At 41.2% G+C, this 18348-nt stretch overlaps 2 protein-coding genes and 1 long non-coding RNA gene across 9 annotated transcripts in view; 2 read left to right on the plus strand and 1 right to left on the minus strand.

Annotated features, from left to right (window-relative positions):
* Positions 1 to 4531, plus strand: part of LOC109968342 (uncharacterized) — a 5436-nt gene extending 905 nt beyond the window's left edge. Inside the window, exons 3-4 of one of the 2 annotated variants that reach the window (XR_002276085.1) lie at positions 7 to 88; positions 1724 to 4531. This is a non-coding gene — a long non-coding RNA (uncharacterized LOC109968342). Of the gene's footprint in view, positions 1 to 6; positions 176 to 1723 lie in introns of those variants that run through there. The other variant, XR_002276084.1, reaches the window with a different exon arrangement.
* Positions 1 to 4778, minus strand: part of LOC109968339 (inverted formin 2) — a 13622-nt gene extending 8844 nt beyond the window's left edge. For 3 of the 6 annotated variants that reach the window (XM_020614539.1, XM_020614541.1, XM_020614542.1), the window contains exons 1-2: positions 4542 to 4778; positions 1131 to 1532 (exon numbers count right to left, since the gene is read on the minus strand). In XM_020614539.1, the coding sequence (XP_020470195.1) occupies positions 1131 to 1527 (397 nt within the window). In that variant the 5' untranslated portion in view covers positions 1528 to 1532; positions 4542 to 4778. The remainder of the gene's footprint in view (positions 1 to 1130; positions 1533 to 4541) is intronic. The other 3 variants (XM_020614534.1, XM_020614533.1, XM_020614535.1) reach the window with 2 other exon arrangements.
* A 4391-nt stretch (positions 4779 to 9169) lies between these two features.
* dnajc17 (DnaJ (Hsp40) homolog, subfamily C, member 17) overlaps positions 9170 to 18348 on the plus strand; it is a 37113-nt gene continuing 27934 nt past the window's right edge. Inside the window, exons 1-5 of the mRNA XM_020614554.1 lie at positions 9170 to 9391; positions 14216 to 14285; positions 16683 to 16741; positions 16820 to 16907; positions 17225 to 17301. Coding sequence (XP_020470210.1) covers positions 9311 to 9391; positions 14216 to 14285; positions 16683 to 16741; positions 16820 to 16907; positions 17225 to 17301 — 375 coding nt within the window. The 5' untranslated portion in view covers positions 9170 to 9310. The remainder of the gene's footprint in view (positions 9392 to 14215; positions 14286 to 16682; positions 16742 to 16819; positions 16908 to 17224; positions 17302 to 18348) is intronic.

Consider the following 18348-nt stretch of genomic DNA (forward strand, 5'->3'; position numbering starts at 1 on the left):
ATTCAGGGCACTGTTGGGAACAAGAGCTCACTCTTCATTAGGTTGATGATGATCATGAGCAGATGACTGGAAAGTTCAACTTGGCAGAGTGAGTCACAGAGAATCGCTGAATCAACTCACTCACTCATTTTCTACCACTTAGTTCCTGAACGGGGTCATGGGGGGGCCGGAGCCAATCCCGGCTGGCAATCGAGCGAAGGTGGGGTACACCCTGGACAGGTCGCCAATCCATCGCAGGGCTAACACATAGACGCACAACCACACACGCGCACACGCACTCCTATGGGCAATTTTAGAAACACCAATCAACCTAAGCTGCATGTCTTTGGACTGTGGGAGGAAGCCGGAGTACCTGGAGAGAACCCACGCAAGCACGGGGAGAACATGCAAACTCCACACAGAAAGGTCCCGGGTGGGGCCCAAACCCGTAACCTTCTCGCTGTGAGGCAACAGTGCTAACCACTGTGCCACCGCGCTGAATCAAGTGACCTTAAAAATATAATACAACAAATGTTACATACTATGTAAGAGGTGCCTAAGGGCTTTATATACTGTATTAAGTGGGTTTCTTTTGAATTAATTCATTAATTGTTTGGTTGATGCCAAGTGTTCGATTGTTTGTTGCTTTTCTTTTCTCTCTCCCCTATCCACTCACCCCAACCAGTCGAGGCAGAAGGCCGCCCACCAAGAGCCAGAGTCTGTTGGAGGTTTGTTCCGTTAAAGGGAGTTTTTCTTCCCCACTGTTGCCAAGTGCTTGCTCAAGGGGGATTTGTTGGGTTTTTCCTTTATAACGATAATAAAAATAATAATAAGAGTAAGATCTAGATCTTACTTTGTAAAGGGCCCTGAGATGACTTTTGTTGTGATTTGGCTCTATACAAAATTACTGATTATACAAAGTATACTTAATATACCATAAATACTGAATTAATTAATTGGCAGATTTCAATATATTGACCAAATAATATATTTTATTTCACATCAATATTTTGTGGAGCCTTTATTTTCTGAAGCTTCAGGAGCATTCTTTTTATGTGAGAGGCTAATCTGATGAAGATTATATGGATAAAAATCTACAGTTATGTGACAGTGTTTCACAGAATTAAAAACCTGATGCATGTATATTCAACCTTGGGAGAGCTTCCGGACATATCCCTCATTCTCTATAATGAAGTGGATCCCTGCAGAGGAGTTCATGACTGCACGGACGCAGCTGACACAAGTGAGCTGCAGAAGGGCATCGGCGATCCGAGAGCACCCCCGCCCCGAGAGCCGGTCCAGGGCTTCCAGGAGCAGGTCCAGCCCACTCAGCTCCAGGAACTGGACCATCCATGTCTGGTCGCTCCCTTCCAGGCGACGTTTCAGTCCCGAGTAGTTGACCACAGTGGGAACCTGGAGCAGTCTGATGCACAGCTCTGGATCAGCACTCTCCAGGTTGGGCTCCTGTTGGGTATCAGAATCCTGCGAGGAGCCCAGGCGATCCCTGACTGTCGCCCACTTCTTTTTCCCATCTGATTTCACTGACATGATGGCTGCGGAGGAAAGAAGGAAAACATTCACAGTTGTTTGAATGTTAATGTGTGTAGATGGAAGAGGCACTTTTCAGCTAATTTAGAAAAAAAAAAAATTCTGCTTCTTTTTTTGACTGCAACTGGTGTCTGTTTGTATGATACTGAATTGTGTTATTTGCCCATAATAATTCAGTGTCATCATTGCTATCCAGAACAGAGGAAGCAGGCCACAACGAGAACTTATCGAAAAGGAAGCAGAATGGGAAACAATAGCTCAGCACTCTGCGGATGAGTAAAAGATATGTCAGCAGTCCAGTCAACACCAGCTCTGTCAAACATTCCAGCCTAATCCTATATGAAAGAGAAGAGAGTCACTATCCGTCCATCAAAACAAGCAGGCTCAACATTGCCTGGACAGTGTGCATCATAATTTACAAAATAAACAAATTTACATTCAAGCTCATTTGTGGGATACTGGAAAACATGCACGGTCACGCTTGTGAAGAGCTATTGCAAAAGAAATGACAGCGCAGGAAGAGCATTCCAGAAACATCCTGCCAACACATCTGACACTGACATGAAAGCACACATTTATCCCTAACGTTCCCATTTCTGACACATCCCCAGAGAACTGTTCCCTCTTTTACAAACCCGTCAACCCCTCAATATCTACAAACTGTACTCTAACAAAATCAACAGGCTAAGGATCAGGCCATAATAGGGGAACGATTTCTTAGAAAATCTAAAAATACTTCCTCTGTACTGCAGTTGTGATAGGTGGTCCAGCATAAATGAACAGCGTGAGCGGTTCTTCGGTCTCCTGTTGTTGATTTCACACTTGGCGAGAATAAGCTATACAGATGAGACACTGAGTGGTGAACATGAACAAACAAAATGCTCTGCAAGAAAGGTCACTGTGAGAGCCACGCTGTAAGGAATTATAGCCTTTACCATCACCAGACAATGTATAGCTTTACTCAGGAAACCTGCTTTCTTAATGCTTTATTTTGGTTGGACATGTAAGCAGCTCACTAAACTAAAAACCCTGTTACAAGCTGCTTGCAAATGACTTGGAGGTCTATATTTTCAAAGGGTAATGTGCAGGGAACAGAAGTAATGACTTGTGAAAAATCAGAATTAGATTTCTATTCACTCACAGGGTAAAACGAGACTTTTCTTTTCTCACATATTCTGGCAAGATTATGTGAGAAAAGACTGCAGCATTTCAGTCCTGCTGCCAATATGAGAGTGTTACCTTGGCAGCAGCAAGCAGACAGACAATGGGGGTGTTACAATGGGCCTTCTCAGCACTCTTCAGAGAGCTCCATTTGCTCCCTGTTTCCTTTTAGACTAAGAGATATGTCCACCAACTACTCAGACACTTTCTGATTCAGGACCATGTTGTACTTTCACGTTCAGCCTGAGCAGGGGACAAAAGTTGCAACTTGACACTTGTAATCTGGAGAATTTTCACAGTCATGAACACTTGTGAAGCTACTGGGGTTTACTGAAATGCACTGGGAGTTTTGCTAAATCTAAATCGAGTCTAAGTCCTGTAAATCAACAGACAATTAAGAGAAGCTGGTGTCCTTGGTGTGTGGGTGTGTCTCATCTCATGTTCACTGTTGGCCGGACTCCTTGAAAATTTTTTCAGGGGGAAGGAAAGGACTTTCCCCTGGGACAGGAAACCTGAATCAAGATAAACACGCTGGTGCGACAGCTCATGTTGCCTTTTCTGAAAATCCAGTTTCATTCTTGAAGATGTTCATTTGATCTCATGTACAGATGGACAGTCTGTTCATGTTCACACATCTGGGTTACAAGCAACACCAAAGATCGACAGTAATGGAAAGACAACATTTGCATATTCTTTTGTGTACCTGTCAAATATAAGCAATTTTCATTTGTTGACCTTGTCTGCCAGAGCTCCCACATGTACCACTAATAGCAGGCTGATTCACTGCACACAGGACAAGCCTACTCATCTGTTCTCTGGTGAAGCTGCCCACACAGCAGCCCACTGCTCTACTGTACAGCATCAACACTTATGAAAATGCAGAAATGTCGCCACTGATTTATTTCCTCTGAGGCATATGCAGAGCTTGTGGAGAATAAATGATTTTTCTACAAATGTTCTGTGTCTGTCAGCAATAATGTATCTGTAAATCAACCTGGGAATTAATTAAATCTCATGAAGCAGTTTACATATTTTTCAAGTCATTTGATTTTTCTTGCACTGACATGTCCTGTTTAGCAGAGAGACTTGTGTACTGGAATAATAACTGTCTTGGCATAGGTTAAAAGTATGTGAACATATGACTCATGTTTTTCTTGAAGATTGAATAATTATCGATAATTAGTCAGGCTTTATCCAAACCATAAAACTGCTTCCAGTATTTGGAGGATGATTATTACAACAACAAAAACATCTTGTTCTCATTTAATCCAATATCCAAAGCTCCTCTCCCTTTTCTGCTATTTAAGGGAGTGACAGACATTCCTGCAAACTCTGCAAGCAGATTTTGTGGTTGAAATGTATCTTTTAGGTGTAATTTAGTTTCCTTTATTCCCAAAGTGTATGAGGATTCCTATGGATTTAATAGCTGCACACTGACAGAACATAAATGACAGCTCATATGGTCCATACACAGTTCAAGTGGATTTAGGCAACAGTTTTTTTTTTTCATCACAGACTTGTTCCCTTCATTCAGTCCAAGGCAAGAAGGCTTGAGAGGGAACAGTTACTTCCTCCTGGATGGGTCGAGAAGACGCTGGCACCAGAATACAGTTGTCAGTTTGCCCATCTACATTAAGCATCGGCTCACTGTGATCACAAAGCATCTGGAATTATTACAATTTAACGGTGCAACATTGTTACTTTGCGCGGTGATTTGTGCACACACCGGGGACATAACGGGACAAGTATTCTTACTATGGCGAGTACAAGACACCATAAAACAACACGATATCTCTCAGCTAGTGCGTCGCATCCTATAACACTGTTGCATCGTTATTGGAGCAACATCTTACCTGTTTATATTCCAAGTATTTACACAAGAATAGCGTCCTCGCCTCAGATGCGTTTCAAATGAGGAGAACGCTTTGCAGTGATCCACGGGAATTTTTTATGCTGCCCAAAGGTGAAACACGGACCCCGGATGATTTCGGCACTGTGTGGCAGATCAGAATCTGGTACTGTATGCGGATGGCACCTCTTTATACGGCCCCCGAGATTTCACTCACTTGTGAGAGACTGACTGTGTCAAAACAACAGCAGTTCTACTAAAACAAATTCCGGTCGAAACTTTCAGAATAAAACATGCATGACAGTCAAAATTGGGTTTTGGTTATTGAAGTTTTTACGGAAAGCAATAGTGAATCTGTGGCTACAGTAAAAAAAAAAAAAAAACCTAATAAAATTGTTGTTGTTGTTACAATGCCAATCTGAAAAAGTAAATAATGTAGCAACAGTTGTTAAACTATACTAGCATACAATTAGCCTCATAAAATAATAGCATAAGCTGTGGCATCAAGTAAACCAGATTTAGCTAGTTACAGAAGTAGCCTATATGCTAGGCTAACTGTCAAATTATATACATTGTCCCGTGTCTCTCTTCAATAAAGTAAACAAAGAAGAAGCAATTGTGCCAGGCAATAACGGCACAGTAATTAATCAAATAAGCATAAAAGTACAGCTCACAACACAAATAGAATAGCTAGCGGTTACATAATTTCAAAATACAAAAAAGTGGAATGTTGCATTGGCAACACATAACTTAAGACAGACTTCTGGTATGGCTAAGCTGCCACTAGACATCACAGAAAAACTAGTTTAGCTACTATCTGAAATACGGTAGCCTACAGGTTAAACTGCAACAGAGGGGTAGGACCAAATCATTAAACAAAAACTAACTGCTGGTAATGTAATAATCATACAGTCAATTGTAATAACCCATTTGTCATGGTAAAGGAGTGAGATGGATGAGGGGCGTGCGGACAGCCTCAACCCACACCCCCTCACGTTACGTCACTCAACTTTACCTATCGAGGGAGTGCCCAAGTCAGAGTTTTATTATGAAGGCAGAATTCCTTTTTCCGGTCTTAACGTAGCTATTGTCGTATACCTTGAAGCTGTCGTGTTATGCTGGTTGGGCCTGCTTCCACACTTCCCATCCAGCTGGACCCGTCCTCTGTCGGACACCCACTGGCGGAGAAAAACGTAACTTCTTTATTCACTTTACTAATAGAAATTGTGAACAAAAGGGTATAGGCCAACATGTTATCTATGCAATGCCATAAAGATAATGAACATGACTCTTCAACAGTCAAATTTATAACTGCCTTGAGTGGGTTTGAATTTCTTCTCAAGATGATTAAGCAACAGGGAAAGTGTGCTTATTTTGGACCTGGATATTTTGTTGAGAAGTGAGTGCAGCTTTTATCCTGTGACTTTACCCTGTGACATGAGTCTATTTCACAATTATGTGGTTATTGTGTTCTTATTATTCTATTGCTTTATTGTATTGCTGCTGTTTTATCAAATGTTTTGTTCATCTAGAGGACACTTGTCTTCTATTAGTGAGACCACAGAAACATCAGCAGCATGTGCCCACAGGTTACAACACCAAAGAATATGCATGATAGCAGAGAATATGCTAATAGTTACAAATGGGACTGTTTTGTTTAAACTGAGTAACAAAAACCATTGAGCAACTATTACGAATTTGCTCACTTTTATGAAGTTCACAATCCCAGTTCCTGAACTAGCTGAACAGGATCATATTGGAATCAGTTTGTTAATCTTTGAAGTTAAAGGCAACGTCACTGTCCCATTTCCATTTATTGTTCTACAGGATAATTACCTTTATTATTAAAGGCACATACAACAAATAATTTTCTGCCATGATTAGGCACATAGATAACTATGATTAGTGTTAGAAATTTGTAAATCAGTCAGATGTATTGTAATGTATTGAATCAAATGTGTTAGTAATGCTATTTAGTAAGATTCAAATTCTGCTCTAGTCTGCTCTGTTTCAAGGTTAGCAGTAAGCCAGGACACCAGTTGTTTTCCTGTATTAATCTTGTGTTGGAATACTATGTCTGAATAAATAAGTGAATGTCTTAGCTACACATCATGTGACAACATATACACACATTGAGCGTCCTCATTTTGGTATGACTAGGTAACACGCAGCTGCTCCAAGCCTGTGGAGCTCTAGATAAGAGATGGAGTCTGCTGGACTGACTTCATCTATGTAAGGTGTTTACCCAAAACCTTATAAATGTATTAGGCTCTGTGTTTCCGGAAACCCCTCTCCTCCAGCAGTTGTCTGGAGCAGGGAGCTACCCGGGTTGTGTTCTGTAATCTTTATTTGTGGCTTTAAAAATAAATCAGCACTAAAATGAAGAAAGACGGACTCCTTCGTTATTCTGATCTGTCCAAATAAAGAACTGGGGTATAACAATTAGAAAGAAACTGACCCTAAAACCAAACAGTAATGCCACAAAACAAAAATAAAGGTTTGTCTTGTGTCAGTGGAAAAAGGTCATTGACAAGGATGTGCTGAATATACAGTATATACTCTCTAATGGAAACAGTAACACAGGTTGTCAGGACAAACATAATGACACCAGCCAATCTTTTGTGATATCCTAAGGTGACAGAGTGATCATAATTCCAGTTTGCAAATAATATACACATTTTTCATAATCTTTTTTCCTACAAGAGTGAAGAAAATTGAGATTGTTTCTTAGACATGTCAGGGCATGTTCCCAATTCTGCATTACATGGATCCCATTGCCTACAGGAAATGCTTCAGCAGTGGATAACGAAAACACCAGTTCACCTCTTTTTAGGAGCTGTAATTTGGGCTAGTATATCAAAACTGAAATCTACAAAAATACCACCCATTTATTTCCAAAGACCCTCATGTGAGATACCAGGTGTTGATATGCTTTTGGAATAGACTAGCCAGCTGTTTGTTCACTACTGTTGTGTAGTGATAAGTCATTGAAAAAAAAGTTCTGATCAGAACAGCTGTTTAATTATTTTGTTTATGATCCTGATGATTGGGGGGCGGCTGTGGCTTAGGAGGTAGGGCAGGTCGTTTTCTAACCGGAGGATTAGTGGTTCAATTCCTGGCTTGTTCAGTCAGCATGTTGAAGTGTCCTTGAGCAAGACACTGAACCCCCAGTTGCTCCCGGTGATAACACCAGTGTGTGAATGTGTGAGTGCAAATGGGTGAATGGCCAAATAGTGTGAAAGCACTTTAAGTGCAGTAAAGCGTAGAAAAGCACTACATAAGTATAAGACCATTTACCATCCCTTCTTCATTATTCTTTTTATTTTTACACCTGCCAACAGCTAGCTTTAGCTAAATTCAGCACATGCTGAACACTAATTTTCAGCCTGGTTGTTACATAATTTGTCTGCAAGATTTCACTCTGTACTCATTACATATATTCATTACAACAATCTAATGCACCAGAGTGCATCACAACTAACAATAGTTATTGTAAAATGATTTGAGGGATTCCAAGTAAATATGTTAATGTGCAGATGCAAATGTAATGAAGGCCAATATATCTCTATTGTCCTTACTATGATTTTTATTCAATCAATATTTGTAACAGCCTAAAAAATCTACAATATGATGACACTCCTAAACAAAGAACATGCTGGAGAGATTATATTGCTCACCTGACCTGGCAACAATGTCTCAGGATACAGTGGCTCAGCCAGAGATAAGCAACAGGAAATGGACAGAAACGCACAAAATACAGATTTGCCATTTACAAATCAATCTCTTAACGTATGCCATGAATGTCTTTATGGATATAAACATGCAAAATGCTAACTGGGTCTTGAATGGCATGAAACCTAAAGCGAATTCAAGGGAAAGTGGGACAGTTTTTGGCAAATTGCCCTTATAACAGTTTGTCCAGTTCAAGTGACATGATGCTGTTTTTATTTAATCAGGTCCTTGTTAACATGTCTACAGTGAAATCAAATTGCAGAAACTATTTGATAAGTCAAATCAACATAGACTCCATCTATCCCACACCTTTGCAGAAATGGGGACACTGTGTGGGACACCTTTTGAAAAAGTGGGACACTGACTTTGATAATCAGTAATCACTTTTATTGGCCAAGTATGTTACACAGACAAGGAATTTGTGAACCAAGGCAGCCATCTAGGGCGCCAACTCACACAAACACACACTGATGATGGCGCCATCCCGGAAACGCGATGCTCTGGTCATCAGGAGCAAGTTGGGGTTCACTGTCTTGCCCAAGGACACTTCAACATATTGACTGGGGAGAATGGGAATCAAACGGTCGACCTTCCAGTTGGGGGACAGCCGTTCTACCTCCAGCCACAGCTTCCCCTTTAACAGTCATCATACTGTATATGTGAAGAAAAATGCACATATATATCAGGCAGCACAGATATATTCAATCTATGCATTCATCCATAGGTAATACTGCTCTTGAAATGTAGAGAAACCTGATTAGCAGCTGACAACTCGCGTTAACGATGTTAAGAAGATTTTAAAATGTTAAGACTTGCAAAACCTACTTCTCGATGTTAATGTTAAATGCTGTTTAAAATGCCTAAGTGAACAAGAACTACATTTCCCAGGTTGCTGTGCACAGCCAAGGTGAAAGGTTGAAGACGTCAAACTCGTGCTCCCTTGAAGTGGAACAGCAACAAACCTAACAAAGCAAGTCAAACGCTACTATTGTGTTTAGATTTGTCATTTTTCCGTGTTGGCCCTGTTCATTGTTAACGAAAATGTCCGGAAAGGCTAAGGATATCTTACAAATGGACTTGTATGGTTTACTCGCTATAGAAAGCTCTGCTACAACGAAAGAGGTATGTAAATTAGCTAGCTGGTAACGTTAAACTAGCTAGCAAAAGCAGCTACTGTTAAGTTAGGCTGACGTATGCTTTTTAGATAGTTTATCTGCGTGTTTAGTTAATGCTAGAAAATATTGTGGTTTTACACAGAGATACTGCAAGTGTGAGAGGAGACTTGATCGCAAATGGTGGCTATAGCTTGCTACTGTGGAGCTTGCTGCGGTGTTATATGTGCTGCGGTTGCCTATTTAATAACGTGAGACAAGGAACAGTTTTTCGGTTAAGGACCAGGTAAACCTAGCGAGGACAGAATTTTATGTTCAGGGAGTTTTAGGTAGCATAAGATAGTCAAACCGGCTAAGCCACAGAGATGTGATACACCGAAAAGGCCACTGAGGGGCGACGTTGCCTCAGTATTTGGTGCGAATACTGCAGCTGTGTCAAGAATGACCAGAATTGCTTTTGGAGTAAGGCTATTAAATTCTAAAGATCATAAGGTCCAAATAGTATGGCCTGGCCAGGTCCATGTATATTCATTATCTGAAATGAAATGCATATATCGGATCACATATAACCCAAGAGTGGTAATGTGATGTATCTATATCTGATGAGGTATGAAAACGGAATCATTTAAGGGGAGAAAATCCTTTAATACTGAGGACAGCCTGTTTACAAAAGGTTCCATGTGTTTGCTCACCTCTGCATATTATAAACTAAATGCCCGAATGCCAATTTTGTCTGCATGGATCTTGAATTAACTCTGGGAGGGTTCTGCTGCTCTCCTCTGCATTTCATTTCCCAGCCCAGAGAGGTTCAACATGATGTCCTGAATCCCAACAACCACCTCTCCTCACAGTTTCCAGCATCTAGAATCCACAAGGCCTGGAAGAAAATTAAAATTGCTGCCAAAATGAGGGAATACATTTGATTTGATTTTTTTGATTTGATTTATTCTTTCAAGCATATAAAACAGTTGATATAACAACACCCATTTTTACACACAGTCCAATATCAATTTGCTTATACCTAATACATTAATTTCTTAATTGGATTTCAATGTTCTGTCCTCTCCAGAGGATTATCCTGAAGGAAGCTAGCGGTTGTGGCTTGGGCAGAATTGAGATTCCAAAATGTAGAAGGCTGGTTCTCTGAGGTCTGTTGATGATCTAGAGAGATAGCAAGGGTGTGTGTGTGTGTGTGTGTGTGTGTGTGTGTGTGTGTGTATGTATGTATGTGTCGCATTGAGTGTGGAGACAGATGTCATCAGATGGGCTGTGTATCCCAGTTGTTTGGCTCACTGCTTCACCACCACTATCAGGCATGTTGTTTATCAAACAGAAAGAGGAAGAAATTGATCCAGAGACTGTTTATGTGGCTTTACCCACAGCTTGTAAAACATTGTTTTGACATAAGGGATTTGCATTTTGCATCTCCTCCTGGTTCTATTTAGCATCTTTTTTTATATTATCACTGCTCTTGACCTTCCTTTGAGCTTAGCTAGCTGATAAATGTCTGGGAAGTTGGCATGCCAAAGCCTATGATTTAATGGCTATGAAGTACCAGGGTTTGTCCTTGTAGTGTTATGGGAAGCTGATATTTAAAGAGCTGCACTCATGCATATAAGCAGGGCTTGGGTAATAATTGCCATACGTGTTTTACTTACCAAGACCATACACAATTTCTTGTGGTTTATTTAAATATCTGATGCATTGCAGTGTATGCAATAACTACATGACTGGATGATTTACAGAGCATCCAAGGTTACTGCTTTGAGTGACTGCTTGGTCAGGACAGGCAGGCCAAGATTGTTATTGCAGAGAAGTGACGCCGTGCTGTGCTGGTTGGCTGTGCTTTACTTTACATGCAGGCCTTGTGTACTTCACTGTCTGCCTATGTGTTGCCATCAGCCATGCAGAGGAAGATGCTTTCTTCAATGCTCAGTTTGACTGGAGGTTTGAACAGGTCCACAAGTACATACATTTACACAGTGGACTTTAAGTTCATCCATTGCCTGTGTTCATGTCCTCTTTTCCTCTATTTTTGCTCCTTTCCTTTCTTCTCCTTTCTGTACCTGTTACGATTTTCCTCCAGCTCATAATGTCCTGTAAATAGCAGAGCACTGTAATTAAGGAAGATGAGCTCATGGCAGATCAGGCAGCTAATCAGCCACACAGGCTGGGGGCTCTACCGGGGCTGAGCTGTGGCTGCACCAGGACCAGTTTGTCAAGTATAATTGGCACCAAATACCGGTATAATGAGGACAAGATGTTAGACATGCATTTGAGACTGTGGCAGGGGATTAGAATGGCACAGAGTCTGGGTTTAGCCAGGCACTAACCATTAGGCTACAGCTGGCCTGCTCCTGCAAGGTCACAGTTTTTCAACGGACAGCAGTTAGATTAAGTCAAGGAGAGCTTATGTTTTTTCTTCACATGGTCTTACTCCTAAATGATTCAAGAGCAATCCTAAAAGGTTACTGTGAATTGCACAAAGATAGTTGCTACAGCAGTTGATAGAAATAGTCCCGTAGGAAGATTTGATCTGAAAGCTCTTATCCACACATGTGCTAACCACTCAAAAGTTGGTCTGCTTTGATTCTAGTTTGTAGGAGCAAGGGGCTTCAGGGGTTTCCAGCATCAATTAAGGCTCGCTTGTTACGGCATCAAAGGGAATTATTATTTAACAAAACAGCACCAGAGGCACAGTAGAGACAAGATATCGTGAAGGATGCTACAGTGAGTGTGAAGAAAATGAGAGGAGTAGGAGATGCCGAGAAAAGCATGAGAGAAAACCGGGTATGATAATTAAGCAAAATGTAGAGAAGCGTGTGTTAAGTGTATCTTTAACTGAGCCCAGTGAGACAACAATGGCAACATTCAACATGGCTGCTTAGAACAGCATCAATGATGACTGCTTGTACTTGTCAAACGGCACAGCAGGCCAGACTTATGTCCTCACACTGTCAAGCATCTGCTATGTTTAAAGCAGATGCGGAGACATGTTTATCTTGCTATCTGGCTGCAGGTGATGAATTACACGAGAAATAGAGTGAGTGTGAGCTGAGGACACAGCACAACGCATCCTTTATTTCAACTCACGAATACTGACTTCACAGCTGTGAACCATGTTACTCTGTTTTGCAAATCTTAATGTATATATCCACTGGTTTAAATGCATTTTTGTGTGGTAAAAAGCGTGCACCCTTTGAAAGCTGCTTTCCCGTGTAATGCATTATAGTAAGCAAAATTGACCTCCACAATGGCTTTTCTTGTCTTTTTGCTATATCTTGATTGTAGAGGAAAGTTTTTGATCAAATTTATACACTAAATTTGGACTTGTCTTGAACTTTAGTTTTCATCAATGTGATGATAGGGAGCACAGAGAAAATAAAAGGGAGAAACGGACAGAGAGAAGTTAAATTGGGGAAGGAGGCTTAGGCCAAGAGTAAGCAGTTTGACACCAGTTCACAGCCCTGCGTGTCAGTCTCGATCTGTAGGAAGACTCTGTGGGCCAAGTAGCAAGACTTAATATCCCTTAATGATATCTAGACTCTTGAAGCCCTCTCAGTGAACCAAATTCTTGCCTAGTATTGGAACTGTAATGAGAAAATATCTGATGTTGTCCAAGAGATAGAAGAAGGGACTCCAGCGGGCTCACTGGAGGCTTGTTGCTTTTGTATAGTTGTTTGGAGGCCATGGACACTCATTGGCGTTTCTGTTAAAAAGGCTTGGATGCTGATGGATTACACCATCCTGCTAAGTTCCCTCAGAGCTGAGTTATGTTCAGTCAACTCTGTATATTTTGGCATGCATCCTGGAGATAGAATTGTGCAAAGCAGCACAGAGAGAAACACATCATATGCCAGAGGACAAGGCATTAGTTCAGTGCAGACATTTCCCAGATATGAAGAAAAGAGCTTCCAATTTTTGTGGCCTGCAACAGGTGGTCTGAGCTTAGATGTACAGTATGTGCCAATCCTTAACATGTAATGCATAGGCATATATGAGCATATATTTCTGAGGTTGTGTGCAAAAAGCTTCAGCACTGCACTCATCAGCCCCCCGTTCTCCACAGAAAGTTGTCCTGCTTCCCTTCTTTCTCCAGAGGAGCGTAGATCTAATGAAAACCACCTTGTCATTAACTGATCCCTAAAAGGGCCAATAAATGGTTAAAATTCTAAGCAATAACCCAGAGTTAAAAAATCAGCTATGACTAAAATATCATATGATATTACAATGCTTCGAAGTATTGTTTAGTTTCTCCGTTTTGGTTCTTAGAACCCCCCCAAATGTTTTGGCTTTCATCCTATGATATTAATGGCAGCCTTCTCAGATTTGTGATGAACAATGGCTGTGTTTGTTATTGTAACTTTTTAAAAAAAAGTTTGAATAAAGATGGACTAATACTAGGCTGCAACTCAGGCCACATTTATCTTTCAAAATAGCAATGGCCTGGAGAATAGTTTGGCATTCTTGTTTGGGGAACTGTGCAGTAAGTTCTGCTGTGGTTAGACTCCATGTAAGAGCATGTTAAAATGACACAAAGCAGAGGATCAGGTGTTGATTTAATCTAAATAATACACTCCACAAATTAAGTACATTTAGATGCAGACCACATTTCACCCCCAGTGCTTTTATAATATGCCATTGTTTTGGTGGGAGCATCATTTTTTTATTCTGACTTCAGTTTTCTGGGCCAAGGATGACAGGATAAAGATGAATGGCACTCAGAGTATTTAACATGGCCAAAGTCTGTGCTTAAGTGGATGATTCATTCTCTTTGTCTTCTAATCAACATTTTCCACTCCATGCAACTTAGAGTCTTCTGTTTCTCTCCTAGATCAAGAAAGCTTATCGACAGAAAGCCTTGACGTGCCATCCAGACAAGAACCCAGACAACCCAAAAGCAGGTGTGTGAGCCAGTTAATGCTCTCTCTGTTTTCCTCCGTTGTCACACAGCAGATTTATTAGTAGTTTTTAGGGCACTCTCAGCAGGTTAAACCCTGCCAGACAGCTTAGTCACAGCACCTCCGTAGGGATTCTAACCAACGCTTCTCTCTCCCGCTGGCTTTCTAGCCGGGCGGGATCAGCCAAACACCACCAACACCATCATCACCACCGGCGTTTCCACCCTCCATTTCTCTTTGCTTTAGGAGTCCTTCCCCCGGCCTGTCGCCAACCAGCATGTCAACAATTAGACCAGGAAATCTCAGTGTAGCTTTTTGTTGTGAGGAGAAAAAAGCACCTTGGACAAAAAAGTCTGGCCATGAGGCATGTTTTTAAGTGAGGTTATGTGGTTGCTGGATGGTTCAGACAAATCCTGATTATGTCAGGAAAAAAGAAAAACTGGGAAATTAGTCGGACTTGGGGGTTGAGAGGGATAATACAAAAGTAGGGGGTCGGTTTCCCAGAAATGGAAACGAAGCGGTTTGGAGGGCCTCAACACTTGAACCCGCACATGGACAGACTTTGTCTCCATCGCACGAGAGCGGAGCAAGTCTTAGGACTCTCTGCCCTGCAGGGGGAGGTGTATGCATGTAAGAGGTGACTTGGGGGTCATGATTCCTCACTGACTGATGACATCCATTATCCCACGATCCCTCATTTTCCTCAGCCTCCCATGATGTGACACTGAGCTGCCTGGTGGGCATGACAGGTCTTTCCCAGTTGGATTTCATTCCAGCCCATTATATGTATGTAGGTAACCCAACCACCTCTGCTGGCAGCATGACCTCCAGAGCCTCCCGTCAGTGTTCACAGGGAGTAACAGGATCCCCCATTAGGCCCCCCATAAGTGACTTATTAAGTCTGACTAGTAAAGTGCAGTGGTATGACAGTTGTATGAATGGAAGAGGGGTTGTAGTTTCCATGTGCACATTTTTGTGTGTGTTAGATGACAACTAGGGAAGTGGTGTCTTGCGTGATAGTAGTAATTACAGCAGTGGCCCCTTTAATGGAAGATGGATGGAGAGGCCAAGGGTTTGTATGGGAATTCATGGCTGTGTCACTGGAGGAGACCTGCGTCAGCTTTTAAAGCGTAAAATGTCCATGTTTTCTGAGAAATGTGCTTCAGCTGGAAGGGATCATTCTGAGCACATACTGTAACTTTTTTGGCATAAAACCACTCTAGATTTTTACTCTCTTCACTGTCATTTGTATTTAAATGTGCATTGTGTTTTAATTGTTAATGCTCATATTCACTTCACACTGTACATACATTTATATATATAACATTCTAAAGTGTTCTTTATACAAAAATTGTATAGCATTCATTGTACTTGGGCCTGAAAACCTTAAAAATCCGCTGTCTAATCATATAGTTACTTTAGATGACATAGCTCTCACCTCCAGTACTATAAGAGTCATTTTTGATCAGGATATGTCCTTTAAATCACACATAAACCAGGTCTCTAGAACTGCCTTCTTTTAACTTCGCAATATTGCAAAAATCAGGAGCATCCTGTCTCAAAGTGATGCTGAAAAACTGGTCCATGCATTTGTTACTTCCAGGCTGGACTACTGTAACTCTTTATTATCAGGATGTCCCAGTAATTCCCTAAAAAGCCTCCAGTTAATCCAAAATGCTGCAGCCAGAGTACTGACAGGAACTAGCAAGAGAGATCATATCTCTCCCATATTAGCTTCTCTCCACTGGCTCCCTGTAAAATTCAGAATAGAATTTAAAATCCTTCTCCTAACATACAAAGCCCTTAATGACAAGGCTCCATCATATCTTAAAGACCTCGTAGAGCCTTATCACCCTAACAGAGCACTTCGCTCTCAGAGTCTTATGCCACCATTGCACATCACTAACTTTGTGTCTCCTCTCTCCCATAGTGTGTCCTCTCTTTCTCTCTCCCTGTACCTTTCAGCAGGTTGCCCTGGCCCTGGAGCTCTACGTCTCTGACGAGCAGTCACCAGCCACATCGACCTGACCAGTGTTTGATTGTTGTGTCTTGTTGCTTTTCATATTTTCTCTCTCCTCTATCCACTCACCCCAACCGGTCGAGGCAGAAGGCCGCCCACCAAGAGCCGGGGTCTGTTGGAGGTTTCTTCCATTAAAGGGAGTTTTTCCTCCCCACTGTCACCAAGTGCTTGCTCAAGGGGGATTTGTTGGGTTTCCCCTATGTAATAATGGTGATAACAGTAAGGTCTAGACCTTACTTTGTAAAGTGTCCTGAGATGACTTTTGTTGTGATTTGGTGCTATACAAATAAAATTTGATTTGATTTGATTTATTGAAAAACCTGAAAATCTGTGTTTGTGTTCATTCATGTTATCCCTTCTCTTGTCTCACTTTCTTCTAGCGGAGCTCTTCCACCAGCTGTCCCAGGCTCTTGAGGTGTTAACCGATGCTGCTGCTAGGGTAAGACTGCAGATGCTTCTGAAAAGTGAGGATACACACATAGACAAAGTTCATGCTGGTATCTCATACTTGTTTCAGGCTGCCTATGATAAGATTTGCACTGCCAAGAAACAAGCAGAAGAAAGAAACAGGAAACTCGATGATACGAGAAAAAAAATTAAGCTTGGTGAGTCTGTCTCCTAATCTTACAGGATCTCAAGGCTCTTGATGTGCTGATTTTATTGTATGGGTATTGAAAAAGGTTATATTTATATCAGCTTTTTTTGTCAGAAATTTAGAGGATTAACACAACAAGGATTGATAGTTTTTAGAGTGATGGGGGCAGCTGTATGGATTGTTCACTATGAAGTAAAATAAGAGCAGCCATTAGAAAGTAATCAATTTATTTGGCATGGTTTTATCTGATTTCTTGTGGGAAAGAGATTCAGTATGAGTATTTGATGACAATACAGAGTTGTGTGTGTATGTGTGCTGCAATGACAGACTTGGAGGCCAGAGAGCGACAGGCAGAAGCTCAGACCCAGGAGGAGGTGCAAAACACTAGAACACTTGAAGAAGAGGTAAGAGAATTATTGATAACATGTGAGAGATTATACTGCACCACACATTGCCTGGAGAGAACATTGAAAATAGAAATTTCACTGTACTGCAGGTTTCAGCTGTGCGTTGGCAACAAAGTATTTTTGTTGCATCTAGGAAACTGTAAAACACACCCAGGTGCTATTATTCAGTTTTTCATCAAATACTCCCTTCTGATTGAATTAAAGTCTTTCAAGGATTTGGGTTAGGAACAAAGGTTCTGTCTGAGAAAGGGTTTTTTTCATTGCCATATAATTTTCAGTAAAGTCATTAGGTGATATTGCATGACTGGATGCACTTTGTTCAGAAAGCCAATGACAAATAAAAATGGTGTGCATGTGTCCATTGTGAGTCATGTCAGGTGCTTAATGTGCTTAAAGCATGTACAGTGAGGCAAATAACTATTTGATACACTACTGATTTTTCAAGTTTTCCCACTTACAAAGAATGGACAGTTCTGTAATGTTCATCGTAGGTACACCTCAACTGTGAGAGACAAAAAAATTCCAGTAAATCACATTGTTAGATTTTTTAAATAATTTCTTTCCATTTTATTGCATGAAATAAGTATTTGATCACCTACCAACCAGCAAGAATTCAGGCTCTCACAGACCTGTTAGTTTGTCTTTAAGAAGCCCTCCTATCCTCCACTCATTGCCTGTATTAATTGCACCTTTTTGAACTCGTTACCTGTATAAAAGACACCTGTCCACACACACTCAATCTATCAGACTCCAACTTCTCCACTATGGGCAAGACCAAAGAGCTGTCTAAGGACACTAGGGACAAAATTGTAGACCTGCACAAGGCTGGGATGGGCTACAGGACAATAGGCAAACAGCTTGGTGAGAAGGCAACAACTGTTGGCGCAATTATTAGAAAATGGAAGAAAATCAAGATGACTGTCCATCTCCCTTGGACTGGGGCTCCATGCAAGATCTCGCCTCGTGGAGTATCAATGATCCTGAGAAAGGTGAGGGATCAGCCTAGATACAGGGGAGGACCTGGTCAATGACCTGAAGAGAGCT

Source organism: Monopterus albus, unplaced genomic scaffold (assembly GCF_001952655.1).
Source record: "Monopterus albus unplaced genomic scaffold, M_albus_1.0 scaffold147.1, whole genome shotgun sequence".
Taxonomy (NCBI): domain Eukaryota; kingdom Metazoa; phylum Chordata; class Actinopteri; order Synbranchiformes; family Synbranchidae; genus Monopterus; species Monopterus albus.